This window comes from Colias philodice, chromosome 21 (assembly GCF_061535455.1).
Source record: "Colias philodice isolate Cphi_HAF_F1 chromosome 21, ilColPhil1 Martin Lab GWU primary, whole genome shotgun sequence".
NCBI lineage: Eukaryota > Metazoa > Arthropoda > Insecta > Lepidoptera > Pieridae > Colias > Colias philodice.
In genome coordinates, this window is record NC_143106.1 from 3,697,595 (window position 1) to 3,713,694 (window position 16,100).

General features: G+C 33.0%; 3 protein-coding genes across 5 annotated transcripts in view; 1 reads left to right on the top strand and 2 right to left on the bottom strand.

Annotated features, from left to right (window-relative positions):
- Positions 1 to 1,268: 1,268 nt before the first annotated feature.
- Positions 1,269 to 16,100, top strand: part of RhoGAP5A (Rho GTPase activating protein at 5A) — a 161,272-nt gene continuing 146,440 nt past the window's right edge. Inside the window, exons 1-8 of one of the 3 annotated variants that reach the window (XR_016317370.1) lie at positions 1,269 to 1,442; positions 1,524 to 1,725; positions 1,893 to 2,123; positions 2,283 to 2,515; positions 3,414 to 3,665; positions 3,859 to 3,990; positions 4,530 to 4,635; positions 4,972 to 5,433. Coding sequence is in view for 2 of the 3 variants with exons in the window: in XM_089708932.1 (XP_089565058.1) it covers positions 1,409 to 1,442; positions 1,524 to 1,725; positions 1,893 to 2,123; positions 2,283 to 2,515; positions 3,414 to 3,665; positions 3,859 to 3,990; positions 4,530 to 4,635; positions 4,972 to 5,140 (1,359 nt within the window). In the remaining variant the exon portion in view is untranslated. Of the gene's footprint in view, positions 1,443 to 1,523; positions 1,726 to 1,892; positions 2,124 to 2,282; positions 2,516 to 3,413; positions 3,666 to 3,858; positions 3,991 to 4,529; positions 4,636 to 4,971; positions 5,671 to 16,100 lie in introns of those variants that run through there. The other 2 variants (XM_089708932.1, XM_089708933.1) reach the window with 2 other exon arrangements.
- Positions 6,759 to 7,799, bottom strand: LOC149478790 (uncharacterized). The gene has a single exon (XM_089709080.1). The coding sequence runs from the start codon at positions 7,797 to 7,799 to the stop codon at positions 6,759 to 6,761; it is 1,041 nt and encodes a 346-aa protein (XP_089565206.1).
- Ogg1 (8-oxoguanine DNA glycosylase) lies at positions 13,669 to 15,514 on the bottom strand. The gene is made up of 6 exons (XM_089708934.1): positions 15,377 to 15,514; positions 14,936 to 15,274; positions 14,735 to 14,846; positions 14,344 to 14,514; positions 13,918 to 14,112; positions 13,669 to 13,787 (listed from the first exon to the last, which is right to left on the bottom strand). The coding sequence occupies exons 1-6, from the start codon at positions 15,451 to 15,453 to the stop codon at positions 13,698 to 13,700; spliced, it is 984 nt and encodes a 327-aa protein (XP_089565060.1). The 5' UTR covers positions 15,454 to 15,514; the 3' UTR covers positions 13,669 to 13,697.

Genomic DNA, 16,100 nt, shown 5'->3' on the forward strand with positions numbered 1-16,100 from the left:
TAAAATAACTCTTTTTTAATCCTTTTCGATCATGTACCTACTCTAAATTTAAAATAGTATAACATTATACATATCAAACTCCGAGTGTGATTAAATCGTATACTTACCTATTATAGGTATACGATTTTAATACTATATCAGTTATCACTGAATGGGAAATTATTCTAGTTTTAGTTTAATAATATTTTACCATAAACTTATTTAGTTTCTCAATTCCATAATTCAGGTCTCTGCCTCTATACTAATATTATATAGCTGAAGAGTTTGTTTGTTTGTTCGTACGCGCTGATCTCAGGAACTGCTGGTCCGATTTTAAAAATTATTTCGGTGTTAGATAGCCCGTTTGTATAAATAGCTAAAGAGTAATCTAAGAAAATATTTATTTTTGCGATAGATCCGCAAAAGCGGAGAACAATAATGTTGTTCTTTGCGATCTTCTGTTGCGCTGCGTTAACTTTTGCGGTTATCTACAGTTTATAGATTTTTTGCTCAATTATTTCGAATGAATCCGCGGGACACATCTTTTTTAACTCCAATATGTCCATGAATGATGAAAAGTGCTAAAACGTGAATTTCATTACTTATAGAATATCAACTTAATTATTTTATAGTAGAACCATGAATGGACTTATTAACTACATTAGCCCCGTTTTCCAATTACAGCACTAGAGCGCATTGTGCGGCATAATGCTTAAGGTTGAATGTTCCAACTACAGCAACGCTTCGCACAATCGAGCACTAGAAAAAGTAATGCGCGTGAATTGATGCGTGCAATCGATTTATCGTTAGTAATTATTAATTGTTGGAAAAAATTTTAAAGCTTTCGTTTCATTGTAGTTTTTTCGAAATAATCAAAGTTAATTCATATTGTGTTAAAAAAATAAATATAAGTATGGATGAAGGTACAAACATTGAAAAAAATTTTAATGAAATAATCAAAATCCAAATTACTTAAAATAACCGTAAATATTTTTCAAAATTATTATGTATACCACTTTATTTACACATTAATGAGGTTATTGCTAACTCTATGAATATTTTTTATTTCAACACTGAATTTAGCGCAACCTGCTGGTGCGTTTCATGTTCCAATTAAGCATCAGCATAATTCGGCATTGTGCGGCACTGAGTCGCATTATGCTCTGTAATTGGAAAACAGCCTATGACACTGGCAATCGCAAATAGTAAATTCTTGACATAATAGAAAAAAAAAACCACTATAATATGTCATCTGTCACATACATATTGTCAAAATGTCATTTGACACATTCATATTTCAGATTTTATTTGTGATTTGATATTTGTTTTGTTTATGTATATTTCAGGCGCTTTACCTTTAATTTAATGTATTAATATATTCCTAGTTTTCATCTCGTATAAAAGATCTGTATAAAATAAGTGAAAAACAATGGAAAACCTTAAAAGTATTTGGAAACCAGAACGTTAGTATTTAGCTTTGTATACAAGTGAAAGCTGCATCCGGAATGTTTGTTTTAAAATGCATTTATTGTTTTAATTTTTAGTTTACCGCATTCAGATGGAAGCACCTTTACCAAAGCGCATTATGTGTGAAAATTGTCCGAACAGACCGGAGTTTTACGGCAAAGAATATCATGGCATAATGGGGCATAAGGAAGCTACGTTACTATTGGAAGACGAACCCAACGGTGCATTTCTAATAAGAAAAGGAAATGAGTACAATGAGTTTTATACACTCTCTTGGAAGTATGAACAATTATTATTAATATTATAAGTTAATCATTGATAGAATTCCGAATGGCAAAGTATTTTTACCTTAATTTATAAACATTTTATCTAGGTTTTATAAACAGTAAAGGTATTGAAAAAACTACTGTGTAAACTTATATACATTTTTTAAATATTTCTGGCAGGTTTAATGACAGGATACACCACTATAAGTTGTACTATGATGGAACACATTATATAAAGGACAAAAGATATGATACAATATATGACTTGGTTGCCGATGGTCTTATCACTTGTCACATGGAGTTGAAAGCCCAACACATTCTGGAAATGATTAACTCCAGAGCAAATTACACTGAGAGTCCATATGTCACTCTAAATAGGAAGAAATTAAAAACATTGTCTCAAATTCAACAGTAAGTAAAGTATTATCTTCTTTTATTGCAATTTATATGTAAATTAATGAGAATATTGTGATATTTTTACTTATAAGCTTAATTAAAGAGGTGTTTGCTAGCCTTGAATTGGACTTGATTTTCAATATATTTTGAGGAACTAATATCTTACTTCAACAGAGAATCAAACAGAGCCAGTCCTATTTTTCTCAAATCTGATACAAAACAAGAAAAACACAATGACAGACCACCACCTCCATTCAACTTAACACCCACCCTGGAAGATCCTCCACCATTCTATAAATATTCAAAGTCACATAGCTTTAAAGTGCATACATTCAAAGGCTTGAATTGGTGCGAGTTGTGTGCAAATTTCCTGTGGGGATTTACTGCACAGGGAGTCAAATGTGAAGGTAAATATTCAAATTTCAAATTTATTTATTAAACATACTTAAATACAATTACAATTACAATTTATTACAATGTACAATTAATATTCATGTAAAAGTATATAAATATAAAAGGCTACTAAAACAATTTATACAAGCCAATGTTACCCTAGCTAGGTTACTGGGCAACCTGTGTTTAGGAGAAACAGCTTGCCTCTAAAATAAATGCACAAAAAGCCTCTTAGCAAGTACTCAATTATAAATTAAAATTGGTTACAATAGAAAGTAAGAGAAAAAAATGTTGTGTGGTTTTATGAAACCACGGTAAAAGTGAAACTGTTCGAACGGTTCCGAACACTGCTTTGTGTAGCGCATGTCGCGTGACGGCCGCGATACACGCGACATGCGCTACACAGACCAAAAAGTTTGAGACGATGTAATAAAAGTTTCACTTTAAAAATATGTATAAATTGAAGGTGTATAAGAGAATGCGGGTGTGCCGTATGAAACTGTATCGTATGACTGTATATATATTTGTGTGTGTATGTGAGTGTGTGTGTGTGTGTGCGTAATAAATATTACTTATGAATATTACTAAAACTTAAGACATTTGACAACATAAATTTAAAAATATATCACTACAGTATTATACAATTTGAAGTTGACTTTTATTACACTTAATATTTTTTGCACTAGTTCATAGTCTAACCTAACCATTAAAATGTTATTGAGTGTTACAGTATATTTATGTCTATATTTAAAAGACTATATCAAATAGTCATAATAGTAATAACTTTATAAGGGCCTGATTTGTAACTATCTTTCCATTTACCAAAATAATGTCTTAGACTTAGACCACTATGCCGGGTCATAAGCTAAGAAATTATTTTGTTCAATAAAATAATTATACAATAAATTTCAGATTGCGGTTTTATAGCACATTCAAAATGCTCAGAAAGAGTACCAAATCATTGTGTACCAGACTTGAAGAAACTTCGAGGTGTTTTTGGCATTGATCTAACAACGTTATTAAATGCACATTCAAGTACTTTACCATTTGTTGTAAGGAAATGTGTAAATGAGATTGAAAATAGAGGATTGGATTCTGAGGGAATTTACAGAGTATCTGGATTTGCTGATGAAATTGAAGCTTTGAAATTAGCTTTTGATAGAGGTAATTTGCATATTATTTAAATTATAAAAACAGATATAATTTGCATAAATAAGGGCTGTAATATAGTATGGAATGACTTAGATATTTTATTAAAAATTGAAATTTTCAAGTTAATACTAATTACTAACATTATATTGTTATTGGAAAATTATGTAAATAAAACATTGAATTATAAACTTTTTCAACTTTTCAGATGGTGAAGCAACAGATTTAAGTGTATACAGTAATATAAATGTAGTGGCGGGTACATTGAAGTTATACTTAAGGCTGTTGCCTGTCCCCCTCATCACCTATGAGGTTCATCCTAAGCTCATCAATGCAATTCGTAAGTTTATAGCATTTTTATTTATTTGTAAATGTAATATAGATTTATGCCATTGTTGATAACACTGATGAGTAATTTTATCTCTTGTGCAGCTAAACAATATTTTAATTTAAAGTGTAGAAATATAAGAAACAATCGGTTACCAACAACTCGGTAACCGACAATAACTATATTAATTTTATACTTATCTAATGTTTTCTTATGATTTAATATGTGAAACAAAAAAATTACGAACATGTTACTTACGTGATACGACACGTACGCAAAGCGATGCGCACGATATTGCGGCGTTGCCAGACTTCTATCTCTGTCCTTGTCTAACGCCAACTTTTAATACACACATACAAAATTTACGGATTGCGAATTTATCATAATATAATTTTCTCTTTTAATAAATCCATGGCTGGATACGATGGCTAGACGCATTTAATTATTTTCATAAGTTGAGCCAAAAGCGTGACTCTTCAAAAGTTTTGCCAAAGTTATATTGTAAGTTGATCCAGTGTAATCTATGATTAATATTTGTATCAAATTCTTAGAAATGAAAACAACCGTTGTACAAGTTGCGATGTTGCGAGAATGCTTGGATTTACTGCCTCCAGCACATTTTAACTGTTTACAATATATGGTTCAACACCTGCATAGGTAAGTACAATTACTTTAAAAATGATTTTTTTACAAAGTATTTTCATAAAGGGTTATCAATTTAAAAACATTTGCAATATATTTCATAGTCAAATTACATGAAGTGGGTAGTAATGATGAAAATATTTTGAAGTGAAACTTCTTTATGTGCGTTGAGAATAAAGTTTTAAGGTCGTGTCATGACCATACCGTCACGTCATGGAGTAAGGCGACGATTTTGGCATCTTGGAATCTTGTCAAAGAAGTTTCACTTCTGACACGTGTGCACGACACACGCTTTTTTTTTATTAAACATAATATTATGCTTTAATAAGTATGATTATATTTTTTTAACAGAGTGGCACAACACGCAGAGGTAAACAAAATGTCGCCGCACAATTTGAGTACAGTTTTCGCGCCAACTTTAGTTGCTACGCCGCCCGCTATAACAGATCTATCTTTTGAAATTCGCGCCCTACAAGCACTTATTGAATATTGCCCACAAATATATTACAATAATAAATAAAGAGTAATCCTAAGCGTGTGAAATAAGGCTGTTAAAATGTATTATTATATCAGTCGTAAAGAATCAAAATCGGCTATCTGTACTTTGACAGTTTTTTAGTAACCTAGTAAAAACGTTTTTTTTTAAGACTATAAAATGGCAATATACTATACAGGGTGTCCCAAAAAGTAGTGATGAACGCAAGCTGGGAGGTAGAGGACCTAGAGGCCTATCCGAATCACCCATGTATGTTATGCGATTTTTCGTATTTTCGGAGTTATGACGTTTTTTTTCAATTTTTCACCTATCGCCGAGTACGATAATATTTTCACTCACGGTTACGTCAATTATTGCGGAAGATGCTTGATTTTTTTGTGTGCTAAGCTGAAAGACAGGCCAATTCAGTATGGTAACATTTACTATCGTTAGATCTTTGAATGGAATAAAAAAAAGAATTAAATGCCAAGAAAGATAAAATTACCTAGTATGTTAACCACTTCAAGTTCAAGGGCCCGTAAAAAAATAAAATCACATAAAAAAAGTTTTCCGTTTCGCTATTTTTGCCACGCTGACAAACATTCGCCGGTGTAGCGAGATCGCTTTTATAATGTAGTTCACCTCTAATAAGCACATTTCCTGCTGTCTTTGTTCTTCTTAAAATAAATCTCTTACATTCCTTAAATTTTAATGGCCAGCTAGTTGTTGTTTTCTTGTTGATTTTTTTGTTATTGTACCGATATCGTTCAAAATCGATATCTGAGGATCCCTAGGATCGCAAAACAGGTAACTGGTACCAAAATTTTAAAAAGCCAGCGCCATTTTGAAATTCGTTGTTATTGTAGGGGAGAGGGGGGCACATTTGAACACTTTTTAAATATGGTATGACCAATCAAGATTTATTTTATTTTAATATAAGATATGGGGCTTATACTACATAAAAAAAATATCAATTTACACAGTATCAATTTTTAAAAAACTCGATTTTGATTCGATCACTTGCATCCATATCAGAAACGTCATGCAAAGATATATTTCCATCTGATTCTGAGTCTGATTGATCACACCGCAATGATTTATACTTTTGAGATTTTTTCGAAGTGTTTTTAGGCGTAGATTTTCCTCGTTTTCCTAAATTAAAAGTTACAGGCTTGCGTTTCATGCGTTCCTGATAAGCAGCTTCTATTGCGCATTTTTCTGGAGTGTCAGTTAAAATACGTGTGGAACCTTTCTTTCTTCCTTTTCTTCCAGTACGAGGAGCTGCTTTAGGAAACGGTCTTATTGCTTCAGGAGTAAGTATTGCTTTTTCACATTGGGCAAGCTGCGATGAAGTGGTTATCGGTTTCTTAGGTTCCTCAAAATTAGCAACAATGGCATCATTTTTCATTGCAGACGGTGAAGAAGCAAGAACTGGAGCTTTATCATTAGTCTTAGTGGTCGATATTACATTATGTTGATCCATTTCTACATCTTCAGCATCAGTGGCGTCGCTGTCGATTGTGGATGCTGCAGGAGCAATAATTTGAGGTTCATCTACAGCCTGAAGTTCTATTATTGCGTGTTCATCCACGTCCATATGTTCAGCATGAGCGGCATTATCATTGGCAGTATGTGGCATACAGTCACTAACCTGACATAACACCTAATCGTGTTGATTACTTTCGACATTTTCACCAGCTACAATCAAAGGTCTTTCTTGCGCAGGATCAGTCCGATTGGTTACTTCTGCACATTCAAAGTCGTCATCTGTAAATTTGTTTCTTGAAAACGGATATATTCCTGGCGCAGAGAATCCTGACGTTATGTTATTGATAGTATGAGAAGCATTATATGCAGGAGTAATAATACCTGGGAGATCATGAATGGTAATTGTTTTACCCGGATGGTTAAGTAACCAATCATTTTGAGCAACTGCAATCTTCGCCTTAAAAGAACTGTTTACTGCAACATCGAGAGGTTGCAGTTTGTGTGTGCAATGAGGAGGAAAAGTCAACAATGTAATTCCATTTTCTCTTGCAAAATTTATAGCATCCAGAGTGTAATGGCTTTCATGATTGTCAAGAAGGATAAGAATTTTATCTTCCTTGGTGCATCTAGTAATTTTTTGAATGTGTTGCAGAACGTTCACAAACAAAGGCCCCGTCATCCAGCCACTTTTAGGACTGTTTGGGAACCCCACGCATCCCCTTGGACCTGCTGAATACATTGATTCATGAACTTTAGCTCTTGGAAAAATAAAAACTGGAGGAATGGTATTCCCAAGAGCATTTACAATACCACACATAGTGATCAATTGCCCTCTTTCTGCTGAAACACTTTGGCCCACTTGCTTTTGGCCTATTCTAGCGATGACATTGGGTGCTTGCACAACTGTCATTATATTTGTTTCATCTAAATTATAGATACGATCTGGTGAATAATTGTCTCGCTGCAGCACCTTTTCATAATTATTAAAAAACATAGTAACATTATGTTTATTAAAGCTCGTTGAGCGAGAAAGACTCGTGTTTTCAAGTTTTCGCAAAGATAATTTGGAGTGCCGTTTCATAAAACTTTTCATCCACTCGATCCCCGCCAACTTGTTATTTAACCATTTTTCAGGGCACTTTCCTAAAGCTCTTGCATATTCATAAGCCAACTCTCGGCCCTGTAAATATGTTAAACCATAGTTCATACTGGACATTTTCAAAAAGTAACCTTCCAGCATACGCTCCTCATCATTGGTAAAAATTTGATGCGTGGTGTGTTTGCTGCTATAGTTTTCATTTTTTGGCTTTATGTTTTCCTTAAATTTTTTAACTCTATAAAATAAAGTTGACGGTTTTATGTTAAACTAGCGGTCCGCCCCGGCTTCGCCCGTGGTACATATTTACGTTTTCTCTACATAAGAACCATCCTCGTACTTCAAGGAATATAATAAAAAAAGAATTATCGAAATCGGTTCAGCCGTTCTCGAGTTATGCGCTTACCAACACATTTTGCGATTCATTTTTATATATAAGAAGAAGAAGATATCGTAGCAGCGGTCCTCAACTTCATGCCATCATTGACAACATATGAAACAGCTCGTTGGGCATCTTCTTCGATCACATCACTTTCTTTTTTCTTTTTATAATTTCTTACCATTATGACTGTAAAGTAAAGACAGTAAAAAATGTAATTACTTACTTAGTAAAAGGGTCAGCTTTACATGTATGTATATGTGTATGGGGCAGTTTTGAACATGTTATTCAAAAGTGCCCCAGTTATTTTGATCAAATCTGCCCCAATACCACAAATAAAAAATTTTTGGACGTGAAAGTAACTTGTGTTCAATGATCTCATATTTGTAAATACTTTGTCTGTAATACGTGAAACACTATAAAATAATAACAACTCGAATATAATACTTACGTTTTCAGTAATTTGCATTTAACCAAAAAAATATTTGTTTACTTTCGTCTCCGTCAAAGTAACCGGCAATATTTTCGCAAAATGACACTGACATAGACGTTAGTTAACAACTGACAGATGTGTAGTTCGGTGTTACCAGTATTAAAAAGGTGATGGAGGTCGAAAACAGTAAAGGATGCGTTCATAAATCGAATAATTCAAAACTGCCCCTGTTCTAAACTGCCCCCCTCTCCCCTACCGATTTCGCTCAAAATCGATATCTGAGACTCCCTGGGATCGCAAAACAGGAAACTGGTACCAAAATTTTAAAGAGTCAGCGCCATTTTGAATTTTTTTGTTATTGTACCGATTTCGTTCCAAATCGATATCTGAGGATCCTTAGGATCACAAAACAGGAAACTGTTACCAAAATTGAAAAAAAGTCAACGCCGTTTTGAAATTATTTGTTATTGTACCGATTTCGTTCAAAATCGATATCTGAGGCTCCCTGGGATCACAAAACAGGAAAATGGTACCGAAATTTAAAAAAGTGAACGCCATTTTGATTTTTTTGTTATTGTACCGATATCGTTCAAAATTGATATCTGAGGATCCTTAGGATCACAAAACAGGAAACTGTTACTAAAATAAAAAAAAGTCAACGCCATTTTGAAATTTTTGTTATTGTACTGATTTTGCTCAAAATCGATATCTAAAGATCTCTAGGATCACAAAACAGGAAACTGGTACCAAAATTTTAAAAAAATCAGCGCCATTTTGAAATTCTTTGTTGTACCGATTTCCTTCAACATCGATATCTCAGGATCTACGATCGCAAAATAGGAAACTGGTACCAAAATTTAATAAATTCAGCTGGTAAAGAAGCAAAATATACAATTCTTGCAGTTTCTATGTCAGTTAACTGTCGAATCTTTCTGCCAGCGTAAGCAGCAGAGCTGAGTTTGGCAGCAAGAGTTGATATATGGGTGCCCCATTGAAGCTTTGCTTTTAAGGTCACCTCTAGGAACAGAGTAGTCTCTTCTATTTTAAACCTATAATTAAGTGTTTTTAACTACTAATTTAATGGCCCTCTCTTTGAATTTGTATTTTAAACAATTTGCGTTTTGAGGTTGCATCACTTTTTACATTATCTAATTTAGCTATATGATAACACCGTATGGTCAAATATTTTTCGGCGACCAGTCTTATTAGTTATTAGGTTCACTTGATGAAGTGAACCACACGCGTGTTCAGTTTCAACTTTATAATAAGTATTTTTATGACCAATAAATTGTTTTACTATACAGGATAAAATTTTTGTATAAGTTGGTCTCGTCATAATAAAATTCTGTCTAATAAACTTTCTGATTATAGTTTGCGAAGTCTTACATACAGAATATACATCTCTTGAAGCATAAATTAATCCGCCTTCATCCCGTGCGCTAACTAATTTATGATATTTATGCTTTTCATTTGAAAACAAAGACATCTCAAAACACAACCTGAAATGTACCCAACTATTTGTTGTGTATATTCATATAATGAAGAATCGTCTAAAAATCGAGACACACTCCCTCCGTTTTCATCCGAAATATTTTCTTCTGCCATTTCACTCTCATCTTCATCATCCTTTCGTGTTGCCGGTGTAGTTAAATTAATACATTTTAGTGCCGAAGAGCACGTCAAAACACTTATGTTTTCTAGCGGCACACAATTTCCTGATCCAGCAGATTTAAGTCCCATGTGACATAACAGTTTTCTGTATATACCTTTCAATTGTCGGGCATTTGGGTTATCGTTGTAACCACCATGCATACGTATCGCTCCAAAAAATAATTCAATGTGGTCTTGGCTGTTGCGATATGTAGATAAGTATTGCATTTTATGTGATTCTATTACAGTTGCATATAACACTTTTAAACTATTAATACAAATTAGAACTCCAAGAAATCTGATGAAGGAGTTCGATTTCAGCACCGGTGTGTAGCTTTTTAGAGTTATTATCTTTTTTGTTTCATGTTCTGTGTAAGTTCTTTTTCTCGAGACTTTCAAGTAAAGATTCAAAATCAAATAATTTACTTCTTCTAATACTGCAAATATCTCATCTTTATTTTTTGAATTCAAGGGCTGTTTATAGCCATATGCTTGTAAGTTTCTGGAATTAAAAACATCAAAAACGTTGTTCATTGCCATTATGAACTTTTATGTCGCCTCACTGTCTTCAAAACCAGACAATTTCAGCTCTTGTCGACAAAATTGTATTGCCTGAAACACTCCTGCTCAATAATTGTGTTGCCAATTTGACATTCATTATAGAATTTCGGAATTCAATATGGTTTTTTGTCAAGCGATTCGCTAGATGAAAATTGAAACCTTATTTCTTCTTGGAGATTTGATAATTTTTTGACATATTCCCACATTATTTGCTCATTCTTGTACAAAAAGATTTCCTACAATTGAAAATGATTTCGAATTAATTTCAACATGTGGCAGAAATCCAAAAACACTGCTACTTTATAGTCTGCGCATGGGTGTTGAAATGTACTTTTCAGTCGTCGAGGGTCCTTCAATTCGCAACCCAGGATTTTCATGGCCGACATGTTTGAGGAGTGACCATCAAAAGTTAATGATACAACATCAACACCTACTTCGTGACATTTGGTAAGTATAGTTTTGATAATATTTGCTTTTTGGTCTCCTGCCATTCCATGAACTAAAAAATAAGCGACTGGTAATTTCCAAGGCTCATTTAATGACACTAACAAAAAACATAAGCATCTGATGCTTTGATTCTCATATTTTCGTTAGGACCAGTGCCTATATCAACAAGACCCTCATCTTGTTTAGTTTTTTCATTAAAACACTTCTGCTGTCTGATTGCCATTTCATCCGCTATTAATGCGCAAGTCATGTTTTTATCGGATTGTTTTCTTTTAGCATCCAAAATTTTGAACGAATCTTCTGTAAACCCTGGAGAACCATCAATATTTGCATACCATTTCGATATGGTTTTCGGGTGAGGAAGGCATGTTTCGAATTTACTCCTGACGAATGTATACGCATTTGGTGACAGAAAATGCAAAGTTAAACAAAATTTCCTAAACTCTGGTCTAGATACAGGTCTCTTAGATTTTTTCTTTAACTTTTTTTCCATAGTAGCATATAAGTCGGCAGCAAATACGTTACCGGTACAATTTAAAAAAAATTATACTGCGTCCATAGATATTCTTAAACAGACGTATAGATTTTTTTTCTGTTTTTAAGTAGCGGAAATTGTGTCAATAGAGCGTTATTTCCATCCGAAAAATAATCTCATTTACTCTCAACCGCGCCTAAAGAAGTTTTACTTCAAAAATAAATATTATAATATTTAAGACTAAAAAAAAAACATCCGACTGTGCGGAAGCTTGCAAAGCAAAAACAATCGGTCAATCCATTAAGGCTGTAGGCTCAGCCAAACAGTTTTTAAAATACACCCACATACATTCATACATACATACACACACCTTCCCTCATGTATTTCCTCTTTCTGGTGCAGTCGGGTAAAAATGAACATACATCAGCTTTTAAGACAACTAACTCTATGGGGAAATTCGCAATCCAAGACTGGCACTAAAAAACGACGCGTTGATTTTGTGAAAATAATTATGAATTTGTTATTTTTGTTTCCGTAAATTACTATTAGTTTTGACTTTTGAGTTTCAGTTACTTACCCATGGTAGGAGATTTTGTTAGTTGTTCGTAAATGTCCTTTGTAATTTCTGCAGATTTTAATCGCGCAGCTTGTCATTTTCACCGAAAAAATCTAACGCAAAAAATGAGCCGTGCGTGCGTATCTCTTGACGTTACAATTGACACTGAGGAGTGGTGAGCGCTTTAGAGGCTAAGAGCGTAGACGCACTATGCGGGTAGCCGCATTGCGGGTAGCCGTCCGGCTGACCGCAATCACAATTATGTACGTAATATTCATTTCTATGCGCACTGCGATGCGGCTACCGCAGACCGCACAGTGCGCATAGAAATGAATATTACGTACATAATTGTGATTGCGGTCAGCCGGACGGCTACCCGCATAGTGCGTCTACGCTCTTACAGTTAGCTGATATTTTTATCGACGCTTTTGACGCGCCGATATTCTATCAAGGCCCTAGTACATAATCAAAGGAGACGCCATTAGACCATAGATCAAAATGAACGCTTGTGATTGGCTGATGTCAAAAGATTGCCAGGTTTAAATCTAAACATTTACAGGTGGCCGGATTTGATCCTAAGTTGCATTTTACGATGAAAATATAAAGCAGGATAGCCCTAGGCTTTGAAACAAACAAGTCAGTCCATTTTATTTTATTCAAGATCTAGAGTGTTGCTACATTCATGGTTCAAATTTAGTAAAAATAGCAGATAGCCTCCTTTGATTCTATACGACTCACTGATATCAAAAGACAATGCACTTAAAACCAAGACTTCATTAGAATAAGGTAAAAATGTATGAAATAAATATAAACAGCTTTGTCAATAGTAATGAAATATCCAGAGACCGCTACAGAAGGATATAGTATTTATTATTGCTAATTTGACTGATTATAACATTTATTTTTTAAATGTAAGTAATAGAATATAGTTTAGAATATATAAATATTAATTATGTATTCAATGTATCTCATGTATTATGTAAGATAAATAAGAAATTAGAATAAGCATGTGTGCAATTATTAAAAGGTTTATTCAAACTATGAATGTTTTATATGAAAAAATGTGATATTGGATCAAATAATTTTACTAATTTTATAAAAGCATTCCAAGCTGACAAAATATAACAATGAATGAATTGGTTTGAAAACATGTATTTACATTTTTTGTTAAATAAAATGAAAATTAAGTTTTTTTGTTGTTTTTTGTTTGAATCCTCGTTCACAACAGAACAATATTCTGATTAACTACTAATATCCTCCTATTCATAAACACGGTTATAAATATAATAATTGCTCAACTTTAATAGTATAAATGCCTATCTAACACCAATATAATTTTCTGAATTGGACCAGTAGTTTTTGAGATTAGCGCGTTCAAACAAACAAACTCTTCAACTTTATAATATTAATAAGTATTGATAACCATTTAAATGTTTAACAAAGTCATTCATGTTTTTCTCTTTTATTGAGCTTTAATAAAAATCTGTATAAGGCATATACTTTATTTTTCACATTTGTCACCTTTTCTTTCTTTTTTTGGGCACTTCACTTTCACTTTCATTGCTGTCTTTTATTTGAAATTTCTTTAAATCTGCACAAAATAATACCTAAAAATAAAATTCTAGATTTATCATTTATATGTATTTAAGAATGACCATCTACTTCTGAGAAAAAAGCAAATTGTCAAACAGATTCTATACAAGACTTCCCTTACTTCAATTAACAAAAAGTACTCACTGTATGTGCCCAACCAGCCATATCTCCATACAGATTTCTAAAATGGTCACCAATCTCTGTATACATTTTTTCAGTAACATTCTTCTTCCCTCTTAAATGTGGTAAATAATTCTCAGCAGCTATTTTATACACATGGGTGTCCACTGGCAATGCTTCTAAATGATTTAATGACATTAAGCAAATACAGTCCGCAACCTGCAGAATTAAAAAATATATTTACTTGGTAAAATGAGAAATAAAAATTTAAGATTAATTATAGGAATACATCATCACTGAATCATGAAATACAACATGGTAACAGATGGACAGACAGACACCAAGCAAAGTCTCGATCGATCAGAACAAAATCCTAAAAAAACACCATTTGACTGATAAAATAATTTTAAGACAAACAGCTCATGTATTTAGCTAAATTCAAATATTCACCTTAGGTCCAATTCCACATAATTTCATCAGTTCAGCTCTGGCATCTTTATACTTCATTTCTTGTAGACTTTTAAACCAATCTTCACCACCTGAATCCACAATTTGTTCTGCCGATTTCTGTATGAACTTTGCTCTATATCCAAAGCCCAATTCACGTAATTTTGACTCCACCTGTTATAGTGACTTTATCTTCAATTGCATATAAATCAAATAATATTTAAGACATATTTCTTTTTAAATGAAGATTATTGTCAGTGGTTGATAAAATACAATGCTCTTCGATTAGGAACTACATACCTATAAGTTCATTTTAATTTACAATATTTATTCAAGCAATTAAAGATCTACAAGTCTGGGACTTGGGATTCATATATTTAAATTAGAATTATACCTTAGGTTGTGCAAGCTTTTCAACTTCTGGAAAAGCATAATAAGATGTACCATCCAGTTCACATATTTTATCTCCATACTGTGTACAGAGTTTTTCCACCATAGTTGATATCCTTAAAATTCAAAGGCAATATAATAAAATCAAGTATGATGTGGCCTTATTTTAAGCAAAATAATTTAAGATTATCCCAAAAATTATCACCTGGATATATGATTATTTTGACTGCATATAAAAGAGAATAAATTTTCGACTGGTTCTTGATTTAACATTCTAATGCCATAAAACTGAACACATGCCGTTTTGAATAGTTCATCCTTTTCCGACCATAATTTATAATGCTTGCTCAAATCAACGTCAAGGCGGAAATAATTTCTTAACAAATTTTTAAACGTATCTTCGTTTTTTTCTTCATTTATCTCCTTCTTGTTTAATAAGGAACCAATAACTTGATATTGCAATCCATTATCTATTTGTTGTAATTTCCACAAAGTTTTTGCAAAAATACCAGTCCACTCATTTAGATTACTGTTATATGTCCATCTAAAATACATATTATGTAATTCACATGTTATGGTGATTTAAGATTTTGTTTAATAACAAAAAATATTATTAATGGTGAGCACTTTTAATATTTTAAATTACCTGAAGCTTTGACCTCCATTCAATGTACCAAGTAGTTGTAGTTCATTGGCTTTGTAAGGTATTTTTTGCCAACCCATTTCGTATTTGCGATATTTTTATTAAGTAATTCATTGAATAATAATTCCAAAATACCGCGAATTGCGGAACTGCAAACTTTGTGCCAAATGTCAATGTCACGAATGATTGCAAATGTCATTGTCATATTTGGTGACGCACAAATTATAGTTTTTAAACCATGAAAAAATATTTTCTTGTATCTTTAATCTCACTTTAATCTCTAGACTCTAGCGCAGCCGGGGTTAAACCAATATACAGGGTGTACCAAAAAGTAGTGATGAACGGAAGCTGAGAGGTAGAGGACCTAGAGGGCTATCCGAATCAACCCCATGTATGTTATGCGATTTTTCGTATTTTCGGAGTTATAACGATTTTTTCAATTTTTCACCTATCGCCGAGTACGATGATATTTTCACTCATGCTGATGTCAATGATTGCGGAAGATGCTTGATTTTTTTTTGTGTGCTAAACTGAAAGATAGGCCAATTCAGTATGGTAACATTTACTATCGTTAGATCTTTGAATGGAATAAAAAAAAGAATTAAATGGCAAGAAAGATAAAATTACCCAGTATGTTCACCACTTCAAGGGCCCGTAAAAAAATAAAATCACATAAAAAAACATCGCATAACATACATGGGGGTGATTCGGATAGCCCTCTAGGTCC